The sequence below is a fragment of the Lampetra fluviatilis genome, chromosome 35, assembly GCF_964198595.1.
Source record: "Lampetra fluviatilis chromosome 35, kcLamFluv1.1, whole genome shotgun sequence".
In the NCBI taxonomy this organism is placed as follows: domain Eukaryota; kingdom Metazoa; phylum Chordata; class Hyperoartia; order Petromyzontiformes; family Petromyzontidae; genus Lampetra; species Lampetra fluviatilis.
In genome coordinates this window covers 5,601,389-5,623,142 of record NC_136309.1, presented here as the reverse complement: position 1 = coordinate 5,623,142, position 21,754 = coordinate 5,601,389, and the positions used below count along the sequence as shown (strand labels likewise).

Sequence of the window (21,754 nt, the reverse complement as noted above, 5' to 3'; positions counted from 1 at the left end):
GTAGATATCAGAGCCCCCTGTCTCCCTCCACCTTCCTCAGAGCCACCGTACTTGGTGCTGGAGCCCGAGAGGCACATGGTGGGAGAGGTGGAGAGCATCGTGGACATCCCCTGCCAGGCAATGGGTACGGCTCACGCGGCAAACGCGTTACACACGACACACACGGCACACGCGGCACACATGGCACACGCGGCGCACACGGCAAACCCCGCACTCACGGCACACGCGGCACACATGCTCCATGCACCACACGCTCCATACACCACACAGCATGTGATACACACTAACACCACACACTATGAACCACACACACACACACCATACATACATACACTAGAAATCACACCCTCTATACACCACATCCTTTATACACCACACACACACACTACACACCTACACAGCATGCGCCACACACCATGAACCACACACACCATACGCACACTGCACTATACTCCACGAACTCCGTACACTGCCACACCATGCGACACATGCTACACACACAGCACACCTTACACTCTGCTGCACCCACCGCACACAACGACACGCCATGCACCGCGCGTAATTAAAGAGTGGCGCGTGCGTACGCGCGCGTGCTCGCGTTTTGCGAGGAGAGTGCGGGGAGGGGATTTCAGAGCCCCCCCCTGGTTTTTAAAGAACCGTTCTGTAAACGCGCCCCGCGCGTATTGTCAGCCGCCTCTTTATTCTCAGATCGCTCCGTTCGCCGCTGACAGGTTTTTCATTCCGTTGCGATCGTTGTTCATCAAACCGCCCCGCGATGGCGAGTCGAAACGGAATTGGCCGGGTCGGTCAAACACAACGGCGGCCGCTCTGCACGCTTCCTCCCAGCCTCGCTCGCCCGCTCGCAGAACGAGCAAAACAAAAAGGAATGTCCTTTCACATGGTCTCCCCTCCCCCCCACCAACTCCCCCCCCCTCCTCCTAGTCGCTCTTGAGCGTGGAATCCTCCCGCTCGGTGCGGGTGCTCGCAGGGCTTAGTTTTAGCCACAGCTCGTCCGGGACCGAGCTCCAGAAAATATTCCACGTTTGAGTTTATTTAAATTGGTTTTCGCGGATTATCCCGTTTAGCCAGTTGCCCGGATATCTTACACGGGAGATCAGGGGGCGCTGCATGAGCACAGCGGCAGCAGCAGCAGCAGCAACAACAAAGACGAAAAACATCGACACAGCAGACGACGAGTTCAAACAGGGTCCTTCAGGAACACTGCACAACTCACAAACAAGGCGTTCAGTGGTTGTAAATGAAACACGCGCGGCAGAAAGTGCAGATACAATGTGAGAGCAAGAGGTGCAGGTGCAAGTAGAGCTCTGTACTTGAGTCTAACAAGTGACACGAACCCACCGCTGTGCGCGAATCGGAAAAGACGGTGAGAGCACGTGAGATCAAGAGGCGCCGGTAAACAAGTTAGGTACGGGTGCAAGCAAGCTCTGTGTCTTGGTTTCATAGTGAAATTAAGAGAGGGGGTGACGTGAAGTTAAACCTACGCTGCCAGCCCTTTGGGAACCCGAAGCAGATATTATTTTGGGCCGCCCCCCGTCACCCACCCTCCCCCCTTTCAATTGATACAGTCCTATTGAGACGACATACGGGATACAGACGAGACATATAGACATGTGGGAAGAGAAGAGATCCGCAGGCGAGGAGAGCTGCTGCCAGATGGGAAGACGGTGGCAGAAGGGAGAGATTCATTGGCGTTTTGCGGTAGTCAGTGTTTGCTAAGGTTCGAATCTGATCTGAGACTTATTTTGACCCCCCCCCCCCTTCTCCTTTTTTTTGCTCACCAAACCGAGCTCCTTTGAGCCTCTTTGTAGCCCCGCACTCCCGCCTTGGTTTTGCTCTCGCCTGGCGCCGACACGGCCTGTCCCGCCCGCCCGTGCCGATCGGCGCGTTTGACCTCTCGCTGGGATAGGTCGCCGCTCGTTATCTGCTGGTGAGCGGGGTTGAGCTCGTTAAGCGCCAGCGCGCGCGGCCGCTGTTGATGGCGCGCGTGGAGGCCGCTGTGCGACGTAATCCCCTCTCTGCTAGAGCCTCCTCCTCTCTCCTCCCCCCCTCCTTCCCCTGTCCCAACACCACGTGTGTGCGGGCGAAAGCGGTGTTTTCTAGACGTAAGAATATGCCATTGTGTCCCCATAGTGATCGCGGAGGGCTTGTCAACATAAGCCCATGAGACACAAGGTAGCAGGCAAGGGTGGATAGCAATTGATGATTGCTAGCAAGGGTGAAACTGCTCCAACACCTGGTTGCCTCATTGTCCTGCTGTAGCCTGAAATAGTTAAATAATAATACTTACGGCAGCAGCCATGGTCTATCCACTGTTGGGTGAAAGCCTTCCCCAAATAATTGCCACCTCTCAAAAGCTTGTTGTGTAACAACACTCCTTGAATAACATGGCCACAGTGCTGACCATGTCGGGTTTGTGTTCTGAAACAAAGCGCTGTTTCTTGTGACACGCAAGGCATGCTGGGAGGACTGAGCTTCTGATCACCACGGTTCCCCATTGCTGTCGAGAAATCACCATTTGTGACTCGTATCATTATTTGTTATCACGATTGTGCATTTATTTTCAGCCCGCACACTCTTTCCTGTATTTCGCATCGTTTAGACGAAGCATGAGGGTTGGTGTGAGCCGGCGTTGTCGTTTTAGAGGACGGCTGCTGTGAGGTGGCGTCGTTGGCACGCCGAGTGTGCGTGCGGTTAGCGAGCCGTGCTCCCACCCCGCACGCTCTCTCGCTAAACGCTTGGCTCGCGCGCGGTTAAGCGGTCGCGTTAACAATTTAACGAGGCACAGTTAGCGGAGGAATCTCTCTGCTAAGGTCCAGCTTGAAGGAGATCAATACCCGCGGCAGATTTTTCAAAATCATTATTTGATCGAGCGGGGAATTAATCACGCGCAGTTATGCAAAGCTCTCTAAACTGTGTATGTAGGTGGAAGTATTAGAAGTATTTATTGGCAGTATGCAAGCCGACCGGCAGCTGTCGGGGCAAAATGCATTTGCATGTATGAAACAAAAAATTTGTATTGCTGTTTTTTTTGTCTGCACGTTTGGGCAATAACCCTTTGGTCACTGTGGCCAGTTTTCACTTGGCTGAGTCTCACACTGGAGCACAATCATACACGAAAGTTACGTTCGTATCGGATCAACTTTACGACAGTTATCTTGCCTCACCCCCTGTTACGGACGGTCGACGGAGCTAATGGATCCACGCTTGCAGCGTTAACAATCGCGACGCCCACCCTCCCCTTGTCATCCCCTCCTCCTTACTTAAAAACAACTACCCTGACCCCTTTCGGTGGGACCCCAGCCAGGTGTGAGGCAGCGGGGTCCCTTTCCCACCTTTCTATCCCCTGCTTTTTATAACCCATTTAGTTTGACGGTGTGTACATGTGCGTCACAACGCGGTGGAAGGGGCCCGTGCATTGCCTCAATAAAGAAACAATCGCGATGCCCGACGGCACACGCGGGAGGCGTGGCGGTCCGCCGTCGCGGGGAGCGGGCACCTCTGTTGGCGTTGGGCGGCACAATCGGCTCAGCCCCTCCTCTGCCCGTGACGTTAATACATAAAAAAACATTGCCTTCTTTTGCTTACAAGCTGCAATGCCGACACAGTTCATGGGAAGTGTCGTGAGACCTATAAATCTCGTTTGAAATGGCTGAAATAACGGTGAATTAATTGCGGCCCTCACGTACCCAAATGGAACATCTTGGGCCTAGCGGACCACTTTGCATTTTCGTGAGCGGTTTGGTAGTCCCAATTGGTTTTTCGTCATTTCCTCCCCCGGCTATCGTCTTTGCTTAAACCGGTGCTCCTGCCACACCCCCCCCCCCACCGAACATCGCGTTCCAGGCGCGTGGAACAAAAATAATCTGCCAGACGCCCGTGATTTCCCCCTAAATCATTTCCCTGCATGCAAAATGTGGCAGTGGGGTGATTTTTTTAAATTAAAGTAATATTGCCAATGATAATAATAATAATTCTTCACGGATAGGAGCTTACGAATCGGGAGGGGCGGGTGGTGGGGGGGGGCGTTGTTGCCATGAGAGAAGGCGCCACGTCGGGGGCTTCGTCGGCGTCGTGCGCCGTGCGGTGCACGCACGGCGGCTGGCGCGTGTGCACGCGCGTGCCCACGTGCGTGCCCACGCGCGTCCCTAATAGCCGAACAAGGCTAATATAATTTCACGGGCGGCAGAGCGATCTGAGAATAATAAATTTCGTAAGCACACCGAGGCTTCGCCCGTGGATAGTGGGGTAATTCATCATGTACGCTTTAATAAACCGGCATAAACTGATGAAATATTTTCATCATATTTTACACGGTGGATATTGCAGGGGCAGGGGGGGTCAGCCAGGGGCTTAGAGGGGGGGCGGCGGGATTAGGTGGCGTGACCGGGGGGCGGCCTGTGGATCAAGATCAAGATGCCACGGTGGCCTTGCCCGCCGATCCCTCCGCACCTTGCCAATGCCGCCTGCCTCCTGCCCGGTCCCGCAGCCGCTGCTCGGTAGCCACGCGGCGACCTCCCGGAGTGCGGGGAGACGGGGTGTCCGTACGCATCCCTCCGCGCACAAATTTAGCCCGAGTTGGAATCCTGCTGCTGTTGTATCCTGGTGTGCCGCACCCCTCTCCCGACGTCACCACTGCACTCAGTCGAAATTCTACGCGAATCGGTCGGCGTGATGGACGATCCAGAACTCATTGATTCGCTCCAGTCACTCGCTCGTCCGGTGGGTCAGTCGTCGCTCCTCATCACTCTGATATTGCTACAACCATGGTCATTATCGAGCACCCCTCTTGAAGACTCGGTCGCTACCGGACCGACTCTTTGGCCTCGTCCACCACCACCACGCTGTGTTCGGCCACAATGCCTTTTCAAGCGGTGGTCTCCGTGCGTTCCCTACAGGCTCGCCGCGACCATCGCTGCAGTGGTACAAGGACGCGGTGCGCGTGGGCGACCTCTCGGCTAGACGCTACGTCGTACTGCCCAGCGGGAGCCTGCAGATAGGCCGCCTGGAGCCTGACGACACGGGCATCTACCAGTGCGTGGTGTCCAACCAGGCCGGGGAGGTGCAGACGTACACGCACCTCTCGGTCACCAGTGAGTACTCGCGACGGACGCCGGGGTGGTCCTGCACAAGACAAAGATCAACCGGTGTAGCCTTAACAGACTGTTGGAGCAAGTGCTGTTAGCGAGCACCTATGAAGGCCGGCACGGCACACGAGGGGGTGGGTGGCCAGCACCATGCTCAGCCGCCTTTGTCTCCGGATTGGCGATGTTTACACACCGCACCAGGTACTTGTTTGAGGGTGAGTCGACCTAGGGGAGGCCCAGGGCCAGATTCAGATAATCGTCACCGGGTCTTGACCGTGAGTGGGAATTGAACCTGGGTTTGCTGGGCGGCGTGCTATCCACTGCACTACCGCACACGTGCACACCGACACACGCCGACACACACCACGCATACACTCGCACCCTTGGGGCATCAACACGGCCCAGCCGTAGTGTGTTCGCTGCAGGCCGCCCTGGTTAATATCGCGGGGCCGCATTGAGCATGAAATGCCACATTCTTCGGAGTGGCCGTTAGAGATCCCCCTGACGTTTTGAGCGATTTGGCCATTGTGCGCTGGCGCCAGTCAAAGTGCAGCAATCATCGCCCCCTACTGACGGCCTTAATGCCCGGTGTGCGCTCGATAGCTTATGCCCATGGCGTGCTTGACAAATTGCACTCATTATCCCCCCCACACCCCAGAGTCTTGTCGTTTCATGTTCACAAATATCCTTCAATCATGTGGCGCTGCTCGGATATCAATTTGTGCGTCTGTTTTAGCAACAACAGATGCCCGCATGTTATATATGTGTACCGTATATGGCGCGCTGTAAACCCACCTCGCTGTGTTCTGACGATAAATTACACATGCGTGCGATGTCCGGTAAACACGAACATCTGGACCCTGGTGGGGATGAGACGGGGCACGAACACTGAAGTTTGAAAAGCGCCATTTTCATTCCAACTTAAAATGACCGCTACGCTTGCAGTCGGCAGCCAGAGGGCCCGAGGCGTTTCCCGACCGCCACTGCCGCTCCCCACACGACCCAACTCTTCCCAGTTACCCCCCCCCCCCCACCCGTTACCGCCTTTCCCCATCGTCATCTTCCACCTTGCCCGTCGCGACCGTCGCCCGCAGGCATCGCCGCCAACATCACGCGAGGGCCGACCGACACGCTGGTCATCGAGGGTCACGCGATCGTCCTGCCGTGCGAAGCGCTGGGAGCTCCGCGCCCGTCCATCACCTGGCAGAAAGGTGGGGAGGGGGTGGGGGGGACCCACAGCGGCCCGCGCGTCCCGTGAGGAGAGCGGCTCCCACGCGTCGGTTGTTTTTTTCCACTGCGGGAAGCAGAGCCGTGCCGTGTAAAGGGCGACGCGGTGACCCGGCACCGACGTCGAACGCAATGGACGAGTCGTTAGCCCCGCCTCTGGGCCCTGCTCGGCCCCAAACCGGATTCAGATGTGTTGCTCGGCACGACGAATAGCCAGTGAGCGCATCATGCTGGCTTGGCTCGAGTGTGCCAGTGGAAAAGGGGTATCAATTGAGAGTACGCTCTGAAACTCAAGGTCGAGGGGTCACCATAGCCAGTGTCAATGATGGCACCACTCCTGGACCATCTCTTCCATCCCGCCAGATCACGCGGCCGTCATACGGTGGACACTCAATGCCCTCCCGTACGTCGTAACCCACCACGTGGCTTCAGTTCTTCGCTGACCTCCGGGGTACCACTCCGGCGTCTGTCCCGGTGCCTCTCCGTTCCTCCGTCCTGCACGATGCTAGAATGGAGACCTCTGAGCGCCACTTTGCCTTGTTGACCGTCAAATGTTTTTTCAGCCTCTTGTGCCATTTGCTGCGGGCTCAAGTGACACGTTGGCAAGCGGGCACTTTTATGTTTTCCTTTTCGAGTGTTTAATAATAAGGCGCCTGTCAGATCCGTTTGATGCTTTGTTTGTGCTCAGAGGCATTCGGCATGGTGAGGGCGGCGCTAAAAAATTAAACCCGTGTCAGTGATTGATGAATCAGTCTCCTCTTAATAAATGGGTCCGCCGCATAGCCGTGAGAAATAACTGGCACCCCCCCTCCCCTTTGAGCTCGTTTAAATCCACTAACATGCTCCCGTAAATTGCACTTTTTTACGACAATCTTGTAAGAGAGCAAAGCGCACAGGTGCACGGCGAGCCATGGGGCCCAGGCCGCCGGCGCACGGAACGTGGAACGCAACTTCAGGCGCTCATAAACGATGGCCCAGCAGGCTCAGAATGTAAACACGATTTGTCAGTGTTCGATTTCACGTTAGCTTTTAATCGCACAGCATTTTTAACGCGGCCAATCAAAATTTATATTTTGCTTCTTTCCTTTCGGTTTTTGTTGCCGACAAGGATGGGGGGCGGGGCAATTTTTCATCTTTCACTCGACGGAAAAATAAACATTGTCGAGCTTCCTTGGTTTTGCCGGAGTAATTAATTAAATGCTCCCGTTTGTGAAGTTGTTATTCCTTTAATGCAGTATTCCTGAAACTGTGGGCCACGACCCGCAGCGGTTTTGCCATTGTCATTGGATTGGGGTCACGACCCAGGCCAATAACAATAATGGTACGAGTAGAAAAGCAAGGAACGACGTCTGCAGGGCGATTCCACTTCCCGGCCAAGGCCGCAACACGACGGCCATCGACATAATCATAGCCAGCCCCCGAGCACCTCGTCGTGGGTTTTGCACGTGTGATTATTAAACGGTGTGTGGAAGAGTAGTCCAAAACGCCCTCAAGAGGGGGCCTCTAGGGCTCTAAGTTAAGGCCCTTTCGGCCAAGCAGTGGCGTGAGCAAAGAAATTGCAGGGCTGCGCCTTTACCGTTACATTTGTGCCCATGTACTCGGCGACGTCGCTGTCCCGTCTCTCTCACTCTGTTCTCTCTCTTCCCTCTCCTCTCTCTCTCTCACGCGTGCCCTCACCGTGCCCGCCCCCCCCCCCCCCCCCCACCGCGCTGGTGCAGACGGCGGGGTGGTGCTGGTGAGTGGCTCGGTGCAGACGGCGCGCTTCACGCTGCTCGAGTCAGGCGGGCTCCTGGTGAGCCCGGCGCGGCTCGGGGACGCCGGCAGCTACAGCTGCGTGGCGACCAACTCGCGCGGCGCCGACTCGCAGGAGGGCAGCCTGCTGGTCCTCGGTGCGTTGTGCACGCTGACACCCACGCTGACACCCACGCTGGCGCCCGCGCTGGCGCTCGCTCGCAAAAAAATTCCTTCGATGGGCTAAGAGGCCGCCAAACGAGCCTCACGGTCACGAGGTGTCGCAAGCCGGAACGTCTCGAGTCGTCAGATGTCACCGCTGGATAATTTACCGAGCGGTGCGCGAGCTGAACCAGAAGGGTTTTCCTTGTACGTCCCTGGAACTGCGGCCCTAGACCGCGCACCGGGTACGACGGTGGCTCAGCAGTGGAGCGAGCTGCTCGCAAGCGGAAGGTTGCGAGTTCAAATCCCGGTTGTTGTTGACTCAGCCCATCATCCCTCTGGGGTTGATAGAAGGAGCACCACTTTATGGGGAAGTCCACTGAGGTTTTGCTTATGGATAGACTCGCCCCCGCCGCAGGGACGTGGGACTTTCACCACTGGTTCAGGGCTGGACAGATTATTTGAGCACAGCAACGATGCTCATTTGAGCAGCAGGAAATCACTTTCTGACACGGAGTGAACTGATTCAAGAATCTAAACGTACTACGGGAATCGCTCCCAAATCAGTTAAAGTCAATGGGTTTGTCGCTTTGCCAAAATGTTGCCAAAACGTTGCGAAATTTCGCGACGAAATCACCGAGTTGGCAACACCGGTCGCTCGGCGCCCATGGTAATGCACGTTGGTTGCGGTTACCGTGATACAGTGGCAGTGGGGTACATCACGCTAGCGCTGGGCTGTCCAGTTATCTGAGTGACCGGTTAGTCCACTGAATATCCGTGCCATTACTTGACCAATTGGATAACGCAAAAATAGTTGGAAGGAGTCTCGCCTGTGTATTGACGTGTGCCGCTGGACGGGAGGTTTGGAGCAGGGCACGGTAGCATCAGGCGAGTCCCACTGGGCGTGGCTCACAGGGGATTTCCAGCGTTGAGGAGGCAGGCTGTCTGGGTGACTGCCATCCGTGACAAGGACCTGAAGAGTCGACCACCGAACGGAGTCGTCTATTGCAATCGTCCCTGCTCAGCACGCCATACTTCACCCTGCATGATAACAGCAGGCAGTGACACCGTCCCGTTTCATACACATATCCTGGCATGGCAGTGGCCGCGGCCTCAACGTAATCGGCGCCCTGGGCAAACAAAGAAGTCACCGCCGGGGTGAGAGTAATCCTCGAGTAATAACCCTGTCACGTGTTGTAATTGTTAATCCGTCGCGCGAACCCTTTTGTGTGAGCGTTGCCCAAAATACGGGTTCTGCATGGTGGGCAGTGGAGTACTGTACGGCAGAATCCACCGTCGTACCGTACTTCTGCGCTCCCACATCTGTGCTCCCCCCGCCCCCGCTATAATCCGCATCGACCGGCATGGTGAAGTATGGTCAAACAACACCCATGATCCAGCGGTGGATTGCCGGCGGGTCCGGACGTGTGTCACGCCGCACAATGAATGCGGCATCGTCTTGACGGCGCGCCGCGACGCGTGACAAAACGCCGCCGTAAATTATACAAAGCGGCGACGCTCGAGCCGAGCGTACGAGACGCTCGGCGAGATAGCACCTAACGCGAGCTGACAGTCGCGACAGAGCGCGCGGGAGGAGAGCGCCCGCGCTGCGCTTAACACAAACGCCTTGCCACGGCGCGGCACGACGTTGTTTATTCAGCAGCCGTGCGCGCGCGGCGAGCGCAATGCGGCGCGGCGCAATACGTCTGGCAAACTTGCCGAGACGTGCCGTTCGTCTTGGCGCGGCAATTCGTTTGCCCCTGCGCTCGTGTACGAGACGGAAAATTTTCCATCAGTCGGCCGCCCCACGGACAATAGCGACCCTTAGTATTATTATTATAGCCTGAAGGTTATACAAGTACAATAATGCCATCGTTGTGGGCACATTTTTTGTGTTGGGTCTTTAAAAAACTGGATCAATATAATGCGTCAGTAAATGGAGACGAAAAATAAAAGTAATATATACAATGAGACGACACGAGATTTTGTTCAATAATAATACATTACTTTATTCATTACGGCTCTACGAGGTGTCTCGGGGTTGTGCTACGCACGCGCGTGCCGTTGTTCGCTCTGTGCGCCAGGAGCTTCTTCGGGAACCCAATTGGAGAAGGCTCCCGGCATGCGAGCGAAACGTCGGACGCCGCTTGGTACGACTGCGAAAACGCTTGGGAGATCCGTATGGCACGCGACAGTGTCAGATCGTTCCTCGTTTACTCGGCGAGCGTTCGCCGAATCTTAGGAGCCTCTTTTCAGGAGGGTGCTGCTAAACTGGGACGTTTGACCAATTCCCACAATGAGAAATGGAATTCGCGGAGACCGGAAAACCAGGAGAGTGTTTGGCCAAATCTCCCGAGCAGCATCACGCTTTCGGGTTTTTGTTGGCCCAAAAAAAGAGAACAAAAATGTTTCGACTGATTGTTTCCCTTTCTGGCACGTTCCGCCTGACGTTACCAACACCCCCAGCGCGCACCCAGATCACGGTGCCCCCGCAGGACCGCAGCGTCATCAAGGGCACAACCGCCGAGCTGACCTGCAGCGTCACCCACGACCCCACCGTCGAGATAAGGTCAGCGCACACACGCGCTGGAACAACGGGGCCGGTTTCACGATAACGCTCGTAAAGACGACGATCGTGTATGAACAAAACCCTTTTATAGACGCGTGTTGCTCAATATTGATCACCTGCCAAAACTTGCGGACAAAAACAAACAGTGCTAAAAGGATGATTTACAAATACGCCAACGCATTTTACCTTGACGGCTACACGTCGGCGTGCGTGCCAACGTTCAAATAACTTCCAAAGCGAAAACGCACATCGGAACGTTTGCGCGATTTGTCCGAACCTGTTATTATCTTTCAGGCACGTGTGGGAGAAGGATGGGGCGCCCTTGAGCGTGGGCTCCGTCGGTAGGGTCTCGCAGAGCCCCGACGGCTCGCTCGTCATCGCCCAGACGTGGTCGGGGGACATCGGCACCTACGCCTGCCGCGTGACGTCGCTCGGAGGGAACGACTCGCGCAGCGCTCGGCTGGAAGTGAGGTGCGTCGCAACGCCACGCTGGCGCCCGACACCCGCGCGCCGGCAGATGATCGCTCACCCCGTGATGATGATGGCGGCGTCGGCGGTGCTGGTGGTTGTACTGATTTCGCTTATGGTGGCGGTGCTGCTGGTGATGGTGGTGGCACTGGATGTGCTGGTGATTCTGGTGGTGGTATTATTATTATTATTTTTCATGGTGGTCGTGATGGTGGTGATGGCTCTGTTGGTGCTGATGGTGCTGCTGGTGATGGTGGTGCTGGTGGTGGCACTGGATGTGCTGGTGATTCTGGTGGTGGTATTATTATTATTTTTCATGATGGTCGTGATGGTGGTGTTGGCTCTGTTGGTGCTGATGGTGCTGCTGGTGATGGTGGTGCTGGTGGTGGCACTGGATGTGCTGGTGATTCTGGTGGTGGTATTATTTTTATTATTATTTTTCATGGTGGTCATGATGGTGGTGTTGGCTCTGTTGGTGCTGATGGTGCTGTTGGTGGTGGCTTTGGGACGCCTTCATGCAGCAGCGTATTGATCATGGCTGCTGCTGATGGTCATGATGATGATAATGGTGATGATGGACTCACGCCGGCCTCGTGCGTTGCCCTGCAGGGAGCTACCGCACCCTCCGCAGAACCTTCGCGCGCGGCAGAGCGAGGAGCGGAGCCGAGCGCTCGAGCTGTCCTGGGTTCGCCCGTTCGACGGAAACAGCCCTCTCATCCGCTACGTGGTGGAGATCTCAGAGAACAGTGCGTGCAGCGCCGTGCCACTCACCCACCCACTCACCCACCCACTCACCACACTGCAGACCACAACGACACACCCACCCACTCACCCACCCACCCACTCATCACACTGCAGACCACAAAGACACACTCATCCACTCACCCACCCACTCACCGCACTTCAGACCACAACAACACACTCACCCACTCACCCACCCACTCACCGCACTTCAGACCACAACAACACACTCACCCACTCACCCACCCACTCACCGCACTTCAGACCACAACAACACACTCACCCACCCACTCACCGCACTTCAGACCACAACGACACACTCACCCACTCACCCACCCACTCACCGCACTGCAGGCCACAACAACACACTCACCACCTCACCCACCCACTCACCGCACTTCAGACCACAACGACACACTCACCCACTCACCCACCCACTCACCACACTGCAGGCCACAGCGATGCTTCAACACCTGCACTCTGGAATTCCCTCATCGTTTCTTTCCCCCCCAAGCTATCACCGTAATAACCCTGCTCAATTCACGACACGCGTTATCTGTTGTACTTCAGTGAAAACTCATTATGCGTTGCTGTGGAGCATTTCAGTTAAATGTGAATATTAGCAGAACTCCGTTCTGTCTCCACACGTTAATCCAATATTAGCCCACAGGCCTATCGCCTTTCAACACCGCCAATTTCCACAGCGTCATTCGTATAAGCGAGAAAACTCTGGACTGGTTTTATACCTTAAATTGTGCTGCCTTTCGCTGGTCACTTAGCATTTTGGGCATTTGGGCCTCTTAAGAACGGTGAAAATAACACAATCACCACCGAGGAATTGAGAGGGACCACTGGACCTGGTTTCTCCCGGCATGAAAATACTTCCCGGGCCGCCGGTCGATCCGGCGGCACAGCCGCAGCGAGCGGTAAACTTGATGCGGCGTGCCGGACGCACGCCCATCTGCTTTGATGGGTCCCCCCCGTTTGACCGGCGAGAGAGGTGTGCTGAGCGTATTGACCATGCGCGCGTGGCGGCTCACCCCCCCCCCCCCCCGTGTCTCCCCCCACACAGACTCCCCCTGGATGGTTCACCTCTCCAACGTGGACCCGCAGGCCACGCGCCTCTCGCTCACGGGGCTCGTGCCCTCGCGGACGTACCGCGTGCGCGTCTGCGCCATCAACGACGTCGGCCGCGGCCAGTTCAGCAAGGAGACCGACAGGTGCGGCCACGAGGGGGGGGGGGGGTCCACGGGGGGTCCATACGGGGGGCTCATGTTGGGCCCACGGGGGAGCCGTGGTGGGCCCATGGGGGCCCAGTCGCCGAGCTATAAACAAGAGGGGGGGACACTGGACAGGTAGGGGCGCCGTTTAATTTCTTGCACCGGGGCCCTGGTCACCACCGCCACATCCTCCGCGCTGTGGTGAAGTCTTTGTCGCGTCGGGGAGCAGTAGAACGAGTGGGTTTGCTGCGCTGCCCACCACGTAGGCCTGCAGCCCGTGGACATCCAACCAAGAGCCGTCCACGCTCAATACGGCTTGCGTTCCGAGATGCGACGATTGTGGGCGATTGGGTCGTATGTATTTAGATCATGCCGTCCTTGTCACGATCTAATCCGTAATTCACCGGCCTCTACCGACCAGTGTGATGAAGTGCGGGAACAAACACGGCTCTGCACAACCGACCCCGCGTGGGAAAGCCTTCATCCAGCGGTGGATTGCGAAGGGGCTGTAAATGATCGTCATTCATAAGTTGGTCTGCGGTGCCAAATTGAAGATGAAGAGGCTGCGGTGGAAGTGGTGAATAAGACAAGCAACGTGTAATTATACACCGTCACGTTCATCGCCGACAGAAAAACGCACAATAGAATAACAAATAGATGCAGCGAGGCTGTAAATACAAATGCTCTTGACTACAAGGCTGGCTTTGTAAATTCTAATGATCGTGCTTATCTACACGGCGAGGTCTGCAAGTGACTGCCTCTTGGCTCAGAGCGTAACCGAGCTGCGTGGTGAATAATGGTTCACGCGAGCCCAGGGCTCCCTCCGACGACCCGAGTGATCGCTCGCCCTGCCGGTTATCGGTTCCATTACTCGACTAACTAGGTAATAGTTGGGGGTGGGGGGGAAGGTCACGGCCTCTGCTAGCACGCGTGCCGCTGAACAGGAGGTGATGGGCGGGGCTTGGTGACGTCAACGGCCTCGTCGTCGGCCGCGTTACTCTGGGCGTGGCTTGTGGGGGGTTTCCCGCCTTCAGGAGGCAGGGTGTGTGGACGGCCCCCATTTGTAGAGGGGCGCGAGAACTCAACCACAACAAACAAAGTTGGCGGTCGCACTTTCCCCCCCCCCCCCCCCCCGCTTAATCACTCATCATCCCGGCGCCACCCCTCCCTCCCCTCCCATAAACTTCCCTCCCTCCCTTCCTCCCATCACCTCCCATCAACCTCCCAGTTGATGGGTGCTGCGCCCACCGTAAGCCGCGAACGCCGGCGGGGCAATGTCACACCGATGACGACGACTACGACGACTCCGGTCCCCTTGTCGCGTTGGGAAGTCCGCGCCCGCTAAGCAACGCGCTGGCGTGCCGGAGCTCGTCGTCACCTTGAGCGTCATCGTCCCGACGTTTAGAGCGAGGCCCGCCCTCCGTCGCGCGCAACACTCTGGTCGTCAGCCTCGCGCATTCACTCAGGGCCCCTGTCGTGCACGCTTCCACGACACACGCTGCCGTGCAGCAGGGGGCACTGCAGACAAATTGATTGTTGTACCGTACTTTCAATGCTCCCGCATCGATGCTCTCCCCCCCCCCCCGCCTTCACCAACACCGCACTGACCGGCGTGGTGAAGCACGCTCAAATAATTACCGCCTCCGCCACCCCGCCATCCCCACCACCACCGTGTCCCGCGCGGCGTGAGAAGGCCCTCATCCAGCAGTGGATTGACATGAGGGCTGTGCGCGGACAATGCAGCGCAATGAACGCGCCGCAATGCGAGCGTGCAAGGCGCGTGACGACCACGTGCCGCGGTTTACACGGTCACAACGCAGGGCCGTACGCGTGGGCGCCGTGGAGGCTGCCCCCCCCCCGTCTCCGCTCTGCTCGCTGCTGCCGATTCCTCTTGACAGGCGGCGCGCGTTGTCTCGCCTTGGCGCTGTAAGTGGGGCCGGGTTAGATGGGGCAGCGCTGAGACCGATGTGGGTCGTTCGCTCCCCTCCTTCCTGCTCTGCCTCATCTTCCCTCCCTCCCTCTCTCGCCCGCTCCCTCCCTCCCCCCGTCTCTCCCTTCTCGCTTCAACCTCAAGGCTGACCCTGCCGGAGGAGCCCCCCGGCGCCCCCCCGCAGAACGTGATTGCGAGCGGCCGTACGAACCAGTCCATCATGATCCAGTGGCAGCCGCCCCCCGAGAGCCAACACAACGGCGCCCTACGCGGTTACGTCATCCGGTGAGTGAGACCCCGCTGGCGCGTCCGCCGCCCGTTGTGGGAGGTGCGCGGTTCGAATCCGGAAGGCGGCCCTGGTTAATACCGCGGATGTACTATCCGTAGAATAACCACGCGCCTGGCTTCATTCGAAACGAGTGGGCCACGGTGCGCTGGCATCACACGATCCATTGTCGAAAGATTCTATTGGGATTGCATACAGCATGAGCAGCAATCATCGCCCCCTACTGGCAAACTAATGCCTGCTTGTAGGCCAAGTGCTGCTTCGCTGTGTGCCACACAGGGACATCTGCCACTTGGGGGGGGGCCCTTTCGATCAAGTTGAGATGAGATGTAAGTCGCTTGTCGCGTGTCCAGCGTTCCGAGACGCCGCGGAGTAAAGAGCGTTCTATCAAAACGAACAACGTTCGTTGTCATCTTCATCGTCGCCATCTCCTGTCTGTCGCCAGTCGGGAACCCAGCTCCTAGCCGGCTCTACACGATCCGTCCAGGATGCGCAGCGGCACGGCGAGGTGGCTCCCGACTCGGGATGGGGGTCGACTCAGTCCATCATCCCTCCGGGGTCGATAAATTAGTTCCCCTTCGTGGGGAAGGCAACCGTGGTAGAAATGTGTATGGAGAGAGTCGTCTTCCCCCCCCCCCCCCCGCCATAGGAATGTTGAATTTCCACCACTGCCTCTGCAGATATGTTAATGGGAGATGGGCTCCAATGCCTCGTTTTTTTTCAGCAGCTCACTTTGTGCATCATGAGATGGTGTACGGACTCTGTGTCAAGCCACATTGCAAAATGCCCGATGCTGTGTATGAAGTGGATCGTAATCATCATCGTCATCAGCCATGATCAATCCACTGCTGGACGTAATAATCCACCTGGTTCCTGCACAAGAGCCGAATTCGTCGCCGCGTCTCCTCCTCCTCCTCCTCCACCATCACCTCTTCTTCCTCCTCCTCTCCATCGTCGCTGTAAATGCAACGTGATGTTTTTGCAGCCTCAGACGGAGCATTGTCATAAATAATTAGCTTACGAATTACCGTCATTTGAAAAGTTCAAACGTAATTGAGTAATAAATAGGAGAAAGATAATTACATTTGAATCAAGTATTTGAATAGGAAACCACTTCTAAAACAATTACCTGCTTGTATGCCGATGCGCGGTCGATGTCCGTTGAGTCTTGAATGTCGCGATTGCTTTATTTATTTATTTCCCTATCCCCCCCCCGCTCTCAGCTACCGCTTGGCGGGGCTTCCCGCAGACTACCAGACGAGGAACATTACGGGGGCAGAGGTCACAACCTTCCTGCTGGAAGAGCTCATCGTTTGGACCAACTACGAGCTGGAAGTGGCGGCGTTCAACGCGGCCGGGTTGGGCCCGTACTGCGCCACCGTCACCGAGTGGACGCTGCAGGGAGGTACGCGCCCGCACGCAACCCCATCTCGGCGCTGTCCATCACTGCGTTCTCCCGATTGTAACGGAATTTTCTCTCCTGTATATTAAAGCACTAGCTGATGGTCAAGCAGCTACATGTGCGGGTGTGTGTTATGACTAGCTTCGTATAACTTTATTCATTCACATACCGTATAGCCCCCTTGCAACTATGTACGGTGTGAAAAAGTTAATGCATACATACAACCTTTGTACTGGGTCTCACCCCTGGATGTGCATGAGCCTGTGATGCCCATAACCTAATTGAAATTATTTTCAGCATTTCCTTTTGGTGGTTAAAATAAGAGCCACTCTGTGAGCAGACTACAGTGTTCTTGCTTCTTTCGGTAAAGTCACGTAGAAGTGACTTTACCGAAAGAACCAAGAAGATGAATCCCTGCAGTCACGAAAGCTTTAAATCGAAATCAGACTACAGTGGTTGCTTTGCGGAGAGAGAGAGAGACTGGACCTTGCCATAGGCACGTGGAGTTGCCACATCTTGCTCAGGGCGGCCAGTAGAGTTGAGTGCCGCCCCACAAATGTTTGAGCCGGGAGACATTTCGCGAATCCAAGCGGACGCTGCTGCTCCGTGCTTCTCTGCGCACTTTTCAGTTCTTGTTCCAGAGTCTTTGTCAATCTCTCCCTGTTTCTCATCGACTTTTATTAAAGCCGGTGCTGTTCACAGGCTTCTCTATGGAAGTTCTGTGCCACGCAGAGTGTTTGACTATAAATATGTAATGTACGGATCGTTTCAAACGTATTAAAGGCTCTTACAGACATATCGTAGAGGTATGTGACATGGGCAATTTATATATTGTACGAGGTACTGCAGATGTCTTATTAAAGATAAAATGTATGTCGTCTCATCCACGAGATTGTACGTGCAGACGCAAGCGTTCTAATAAAAGCTCTCGTTTTTGGCAGCAGTGGCGGCGGTGGTGGGGGCAGTGGTGGTGGTTTTGGGGGCAGCAGTGGTAGTGGATGTGGTGGGGTCAGTGGTTGTGGTGGATGTGGTGGGAGCGGTGGTGGTGGCGGTGGTGGTGGTGGTGGTGATGGGGACAGCGGTGGTAGTGAATGTGGTGGGGGCAGTGGTCATAGTGGAGTGGTGGTGGTGGTGGTGGCGGTGGGGGCGGCGGTGGTGGTATCTGTTGTGGTGGTGGTGGTGGTGGCGGTTGTGGTGCCTCGCCGTGTTTCACTCTCGGTGGGATGTTCCTCCTGCGGTTCTGGCGCGCGCAGTGCCGACAGTGACGCCGGAAAACGTGAGGGTGGTGGCGCTGAGTTCCACGGCCCTCAAGTTCACCTGGTTTCCACCAAACCCACAGTTCATCAACGGCATCAACCAGGGCTACAAGGTACAGCAGCAGCGCCTCCCTCCCCAGCTTCCCCACGCGTCTACCAAGCACCGGCTTTATCGCCACGGCATTTATGTCGATAAAAGCCAAAATGTGGATTATATCCGTTCTGAAAAGTCAAACCCGAGATTTAGATTTCAGTTGCGTCTGCTTTACCGGTTGTGTTTATTTCCTGTCTGGCGCTGCTGCTGCTGCTGCTGATGCCGCCTTATCGTTTCGCTGTGAAATGCACGTGGCCTCCAATGGATAGTTTTAAAAGTTGTCGGCACAAGCTGTGCTCAAGTTGCAAAAGGCTTGCTGCAAAAAAAAAGGTCACTAATCTTGGGGCCCGTTACAGGACTTGAGCTCGCAATCGGTGGGCGGTGGTGACGAGCTCCGTCCGTGCGGTACGCCCTTGATTTACAGATGGCTCTCGGGGAGTAATGAGCGGACGCACGCCGTGAATCGGCCTTCCCCCCCAGTCGCGACAAATTAAGCGCCGTGCCCACTGATAGATGCTCCCTCGCTGTCGTTCTCAGTTGCCTCAGTGGCACCACTCTAGAATTCCCCTTTTTGCTCATTTTCAACTCAAAAGACCAACGTGAAAGAACACGTGTTGTCGCTGCAGACTGCGAGGGAGAGCGCGAGAGTTGTGGATGCCGTTGCTTTAGAACGACAGCGCTCAATGGAGGTGCGTGCCGAGTGGCTGCAGAGTTCAATGTGGCATCGCCAGGGCTTCACTTCTCACCGATCAGTTTCTGGGTCAGCAACCGCAGCAACAATGAGAGGGCATGGTGGATGCGGTGTGCCGTGTGTGCAATCATTTTACAAGTTGCTGACGTGGACCAGGTTATTGGGACACCCCCGAAATTCTAATGCATCCATCCATTAATTCAGGCACAAATACATTTTGCCATTTAGCAATTCATCAATTTATTTATGCATCAATTTTCAGTTAATTCATCCATTCCTTCATTCATGCGTTAATTCATTGATCCGTGCATCCAATTATGCGTTCATTGGCGTGTTGATTTATTCATCCATTCATCCATCCATTGCTGCCCTTCAACTATTCCTTCGCGCATCCATTCCTTAACTCAACCGTACACTCATCCATCCGTGCGTTTAGTTTATGCCATCCTGGCCATGAAGTAGAGGCCCTGAATGCAAAAATTATATGCAAACGATATGCATGGGTATTTCACGACTCCCCTGCATCGCGCAGATACACACTCGCCTCGTGTCTGTCACCCAACCAATAGCCACGGGGAAGCTACTCGCCAGTAGGTCTCCCCCGACTTCCACAGCACGGTGGTTGCCCCCTGACCTGGTACTCACCCCGCTCCCAACCCGGTACCAACCAGGCTGAACTCCAGCCCTGGGGGTCTCGTCGTGTGAATTGGGGTCGCTACTGCACCCGCTGGTGTGCGGTGGGTAAGGCGTGCTGTGGGTAAGGCGTGCTGTGGGCAAGGCGTGCTGTGGGTAAAGCGTGCTGTGGGCAAGGCGTGCTGTGGGTAAAGCGTGCTGTGGGCAAGGCGTGCTGTGGGTAAGGCGTGCTGTGGGTAAGGCGTGCTGTGGGTAAGGCGTGCTGTGGGTAAAGCGTGCTGTGGGTAAAGCGTGCTGTGGGTAAAGCGTGCTGTGGGCAAGGCGTGCTGTGGGCAAGTCGTGCTGTGGGTAAAGCGTGCTGTGGGCAAGGCGTGCTGTGGGCAAGTCGTGCTGTGGGTAAAGCGTGCTGTGGGTAAAGCGTGCTGTGGGTAAGGCGTGCTGTGGGTAAAGCGTGCTGTGGGTAAAGCGTGCTGTGGGTAAAGCGTGCTGTGGGCAAGGCGTGCTGTGGGCAAGTCGTGCTGTGGGTAAAGCGTGCTGTGGGCAAGGCGTGCTGTGGGCAAGTCGTGCGGTGGGCAAGGCGTGCTGTGGGTAAGGCGTCCTGTGGGTCAGGCGTGCTGTGGGTAAAGCGTGCTGTGGGCAAGGCGTGCTGTGGGCAAGTCGTGCGGTGGGCAAGGCGTGCGGTGGGCAAGGCGTGCTGTGGGTAAGGCGTCCTGTGGGTCAGGCGTGCGGTGGGCAAGGCGTGCGGTGGGCAAGGCGTGCTGTGGGTAAGGCGTCCTGTGGGTCAGGCGTCCTGTGGGTAAGGCGTGCGGTGGGCAAGGCGTGCTGTGGGTAAGGCGTGCGGTGGGCAAGGCGTGCTGTGGGCAAGTCGTGCTGTGGGCAAGTCGTGCGGTGGGTAAAGCGTGCTGTGGGTAAAGCGTGCTGTGGGCAAGTCGTGCTGTGAGTAAAGCGTGCTGTGGGTAAGGCGTGCTGTGGGTAAAGCGTGCTGTGGGTAAAGCGTGCTGTGGGTAAGGCGTGCTGTGGGTAAGGCGTGCGGTGGGTAAAGCGTGCTGTGGGTAAGGCGTGCTGTGGGTAAAGCGTGCTGTGGGTAAAGCGTGCTGTGGGCAAGGCGTGCTGTGGGCAAGGCGTGCTGTGGGCAAGGCGTGCTGTGGGTAAGGCGTGCGGTGGGTAAAGCGTGCTGTGGGTAAAGCGTGCTGTGGGTAAGGCGTGCGGTGGGCAAGGCGTGCTGTGGGCAAGGCGTGCTGTGGGTAAGGCGTGCGGTGGGCAAGGCGTGCTGTGGGTAAGGCGTGCTGTGGGTAAGGCGTGCTGTGGGTAAAGCGTGCTGTGGGTAAGGCGTGCGGTGGGTAAGGCGTGCTGTGGGTAAGGCGTGCTGTGGGTAAGGCGTGCGGTGGGCAAGGCGTGCTGTGGGTAAGGCGTGCGGTGGGCAAGGCGTGCGGTGGGTAAGGCGTGCTGTGGGTAAGGCGTGCGGTGGGCAAGGCGTGCTGTGGGTAAGGCGTGCGGTGGGCAAGGCGTGCTGTGGGTAAGGCGTGCTGTGGGTAAGGCGTGCGGTGGGCAAGGCGTGCTGTGGGTAAGGCGTGCGGTGGGCAAGGCGTGCGGTGGGTAAGGCGTGCTGTGGGTAAGGCGTGCTGTGGGTAAGGCGTGCGGTGGGCAAGGCGTGCGGTGGGTAAGGCGTGCTGTGGGTAAGGCGTGCGGTGGGCAAGGCGTGCGGTGGGTAAGGCGTGCGGTGGGCAAGGCGTGCTGTGGGTAAGGCGTGCGGTGGGCAAGGCGTGCGGTGGGTAAGGCGTGCGGTGGGTAAGGCGTGCGGTGGGTAAGGCGTGCGGTGGGCAAGGCGTGCTGTGGGCAAGGCGTGCGGTGGGCAAGGCGTGCGGTGGGTAAGGCGTGCGGTGGGCAAGGCGTGCTGTGGGTAAGGCGTGCGGTGGGCAAGGCGTGCGGTGGGTAAGGCGTGCGGTGGGCAAGGCGTGCTGTGGGCAAGGCGTGCGGTGGGCAAGGCGTGCTGTGGGTAAGGCGTGCGGTGGGCAAGGCGTGCTGTGGGTAAGGCGTGCGGTGGGCAAGGCGTGCGGTGGGTAAGGCGTGCGGTGGGCAAGGCGTGCTGTGGGCAAGGCGTGCGGTGGGCAAGGCGTGCGGTGGGTAAGGCGTGCGGTGGGCAAGGCGTGCGGTGGGCAAGGCGTGCGGTGGGCAAGGCGTGCGGTGGGCAAGGCGTGCGGTGGGTAAGGCGTGCGGTGGGTAAGGCGTGCGGTGGGCA

At 56.9% G+C, this 21,754-nt stretch overlaps 1 protein-coding gene across 1 annotated transcript in view; it reads left to right on the top strand.

Moving 5' to 3' along the window:
- SDK2 (sidekick cell adhesion molecule 2) overlaps window positions 1-21,754 on the top strand; it is a 315,464-nt gene that overhangs the window by 260,405 nt on the left and 33,305 nt on the right. Inside the window, exons 8-18 of the mRNA XM_078872818.1 lie at window positions 41-124; window positions 4,917-5,111; window positions 6,200-6,316; window positions 8,051-8,221; window positions 10,692-10,794; window positions 11,089-11,265; window positions 11,872-12,008; window positions 13,076-13,223; window positions 15,298-15,438; window positions 16,663-16,844; window positions 18,095-18,210. Of these exons, the coding sequence (XP_078728944.1) occupies window positions 41-124; window positions 4,917-5,111; window positions 6,200-6,316; window positions 8,051-8,221; window positions 10,692-10,794; window positions 11,089-11,265; window positions 11,872-12,008; window positions 13,076-13,223; window positions 15,298-15,438; window positions 16,663-16,844; window positions 18,095-18,210 (1,571 nt within the window). The remainder of the gene's footprint in view (window positions 1-40; window positions 125-4,916; window positions 5,112-6,199; window positions 6,317-8,050; window positions 8,222-10,691; window positions 10,795-11,088; window positions 11,266-11,871; window positions 12,009-13,075; window positions 13,224-15,297; window positions 15,439-16,662; window positions 16,845-18,094; window positions 18,211-21,754) is intronic.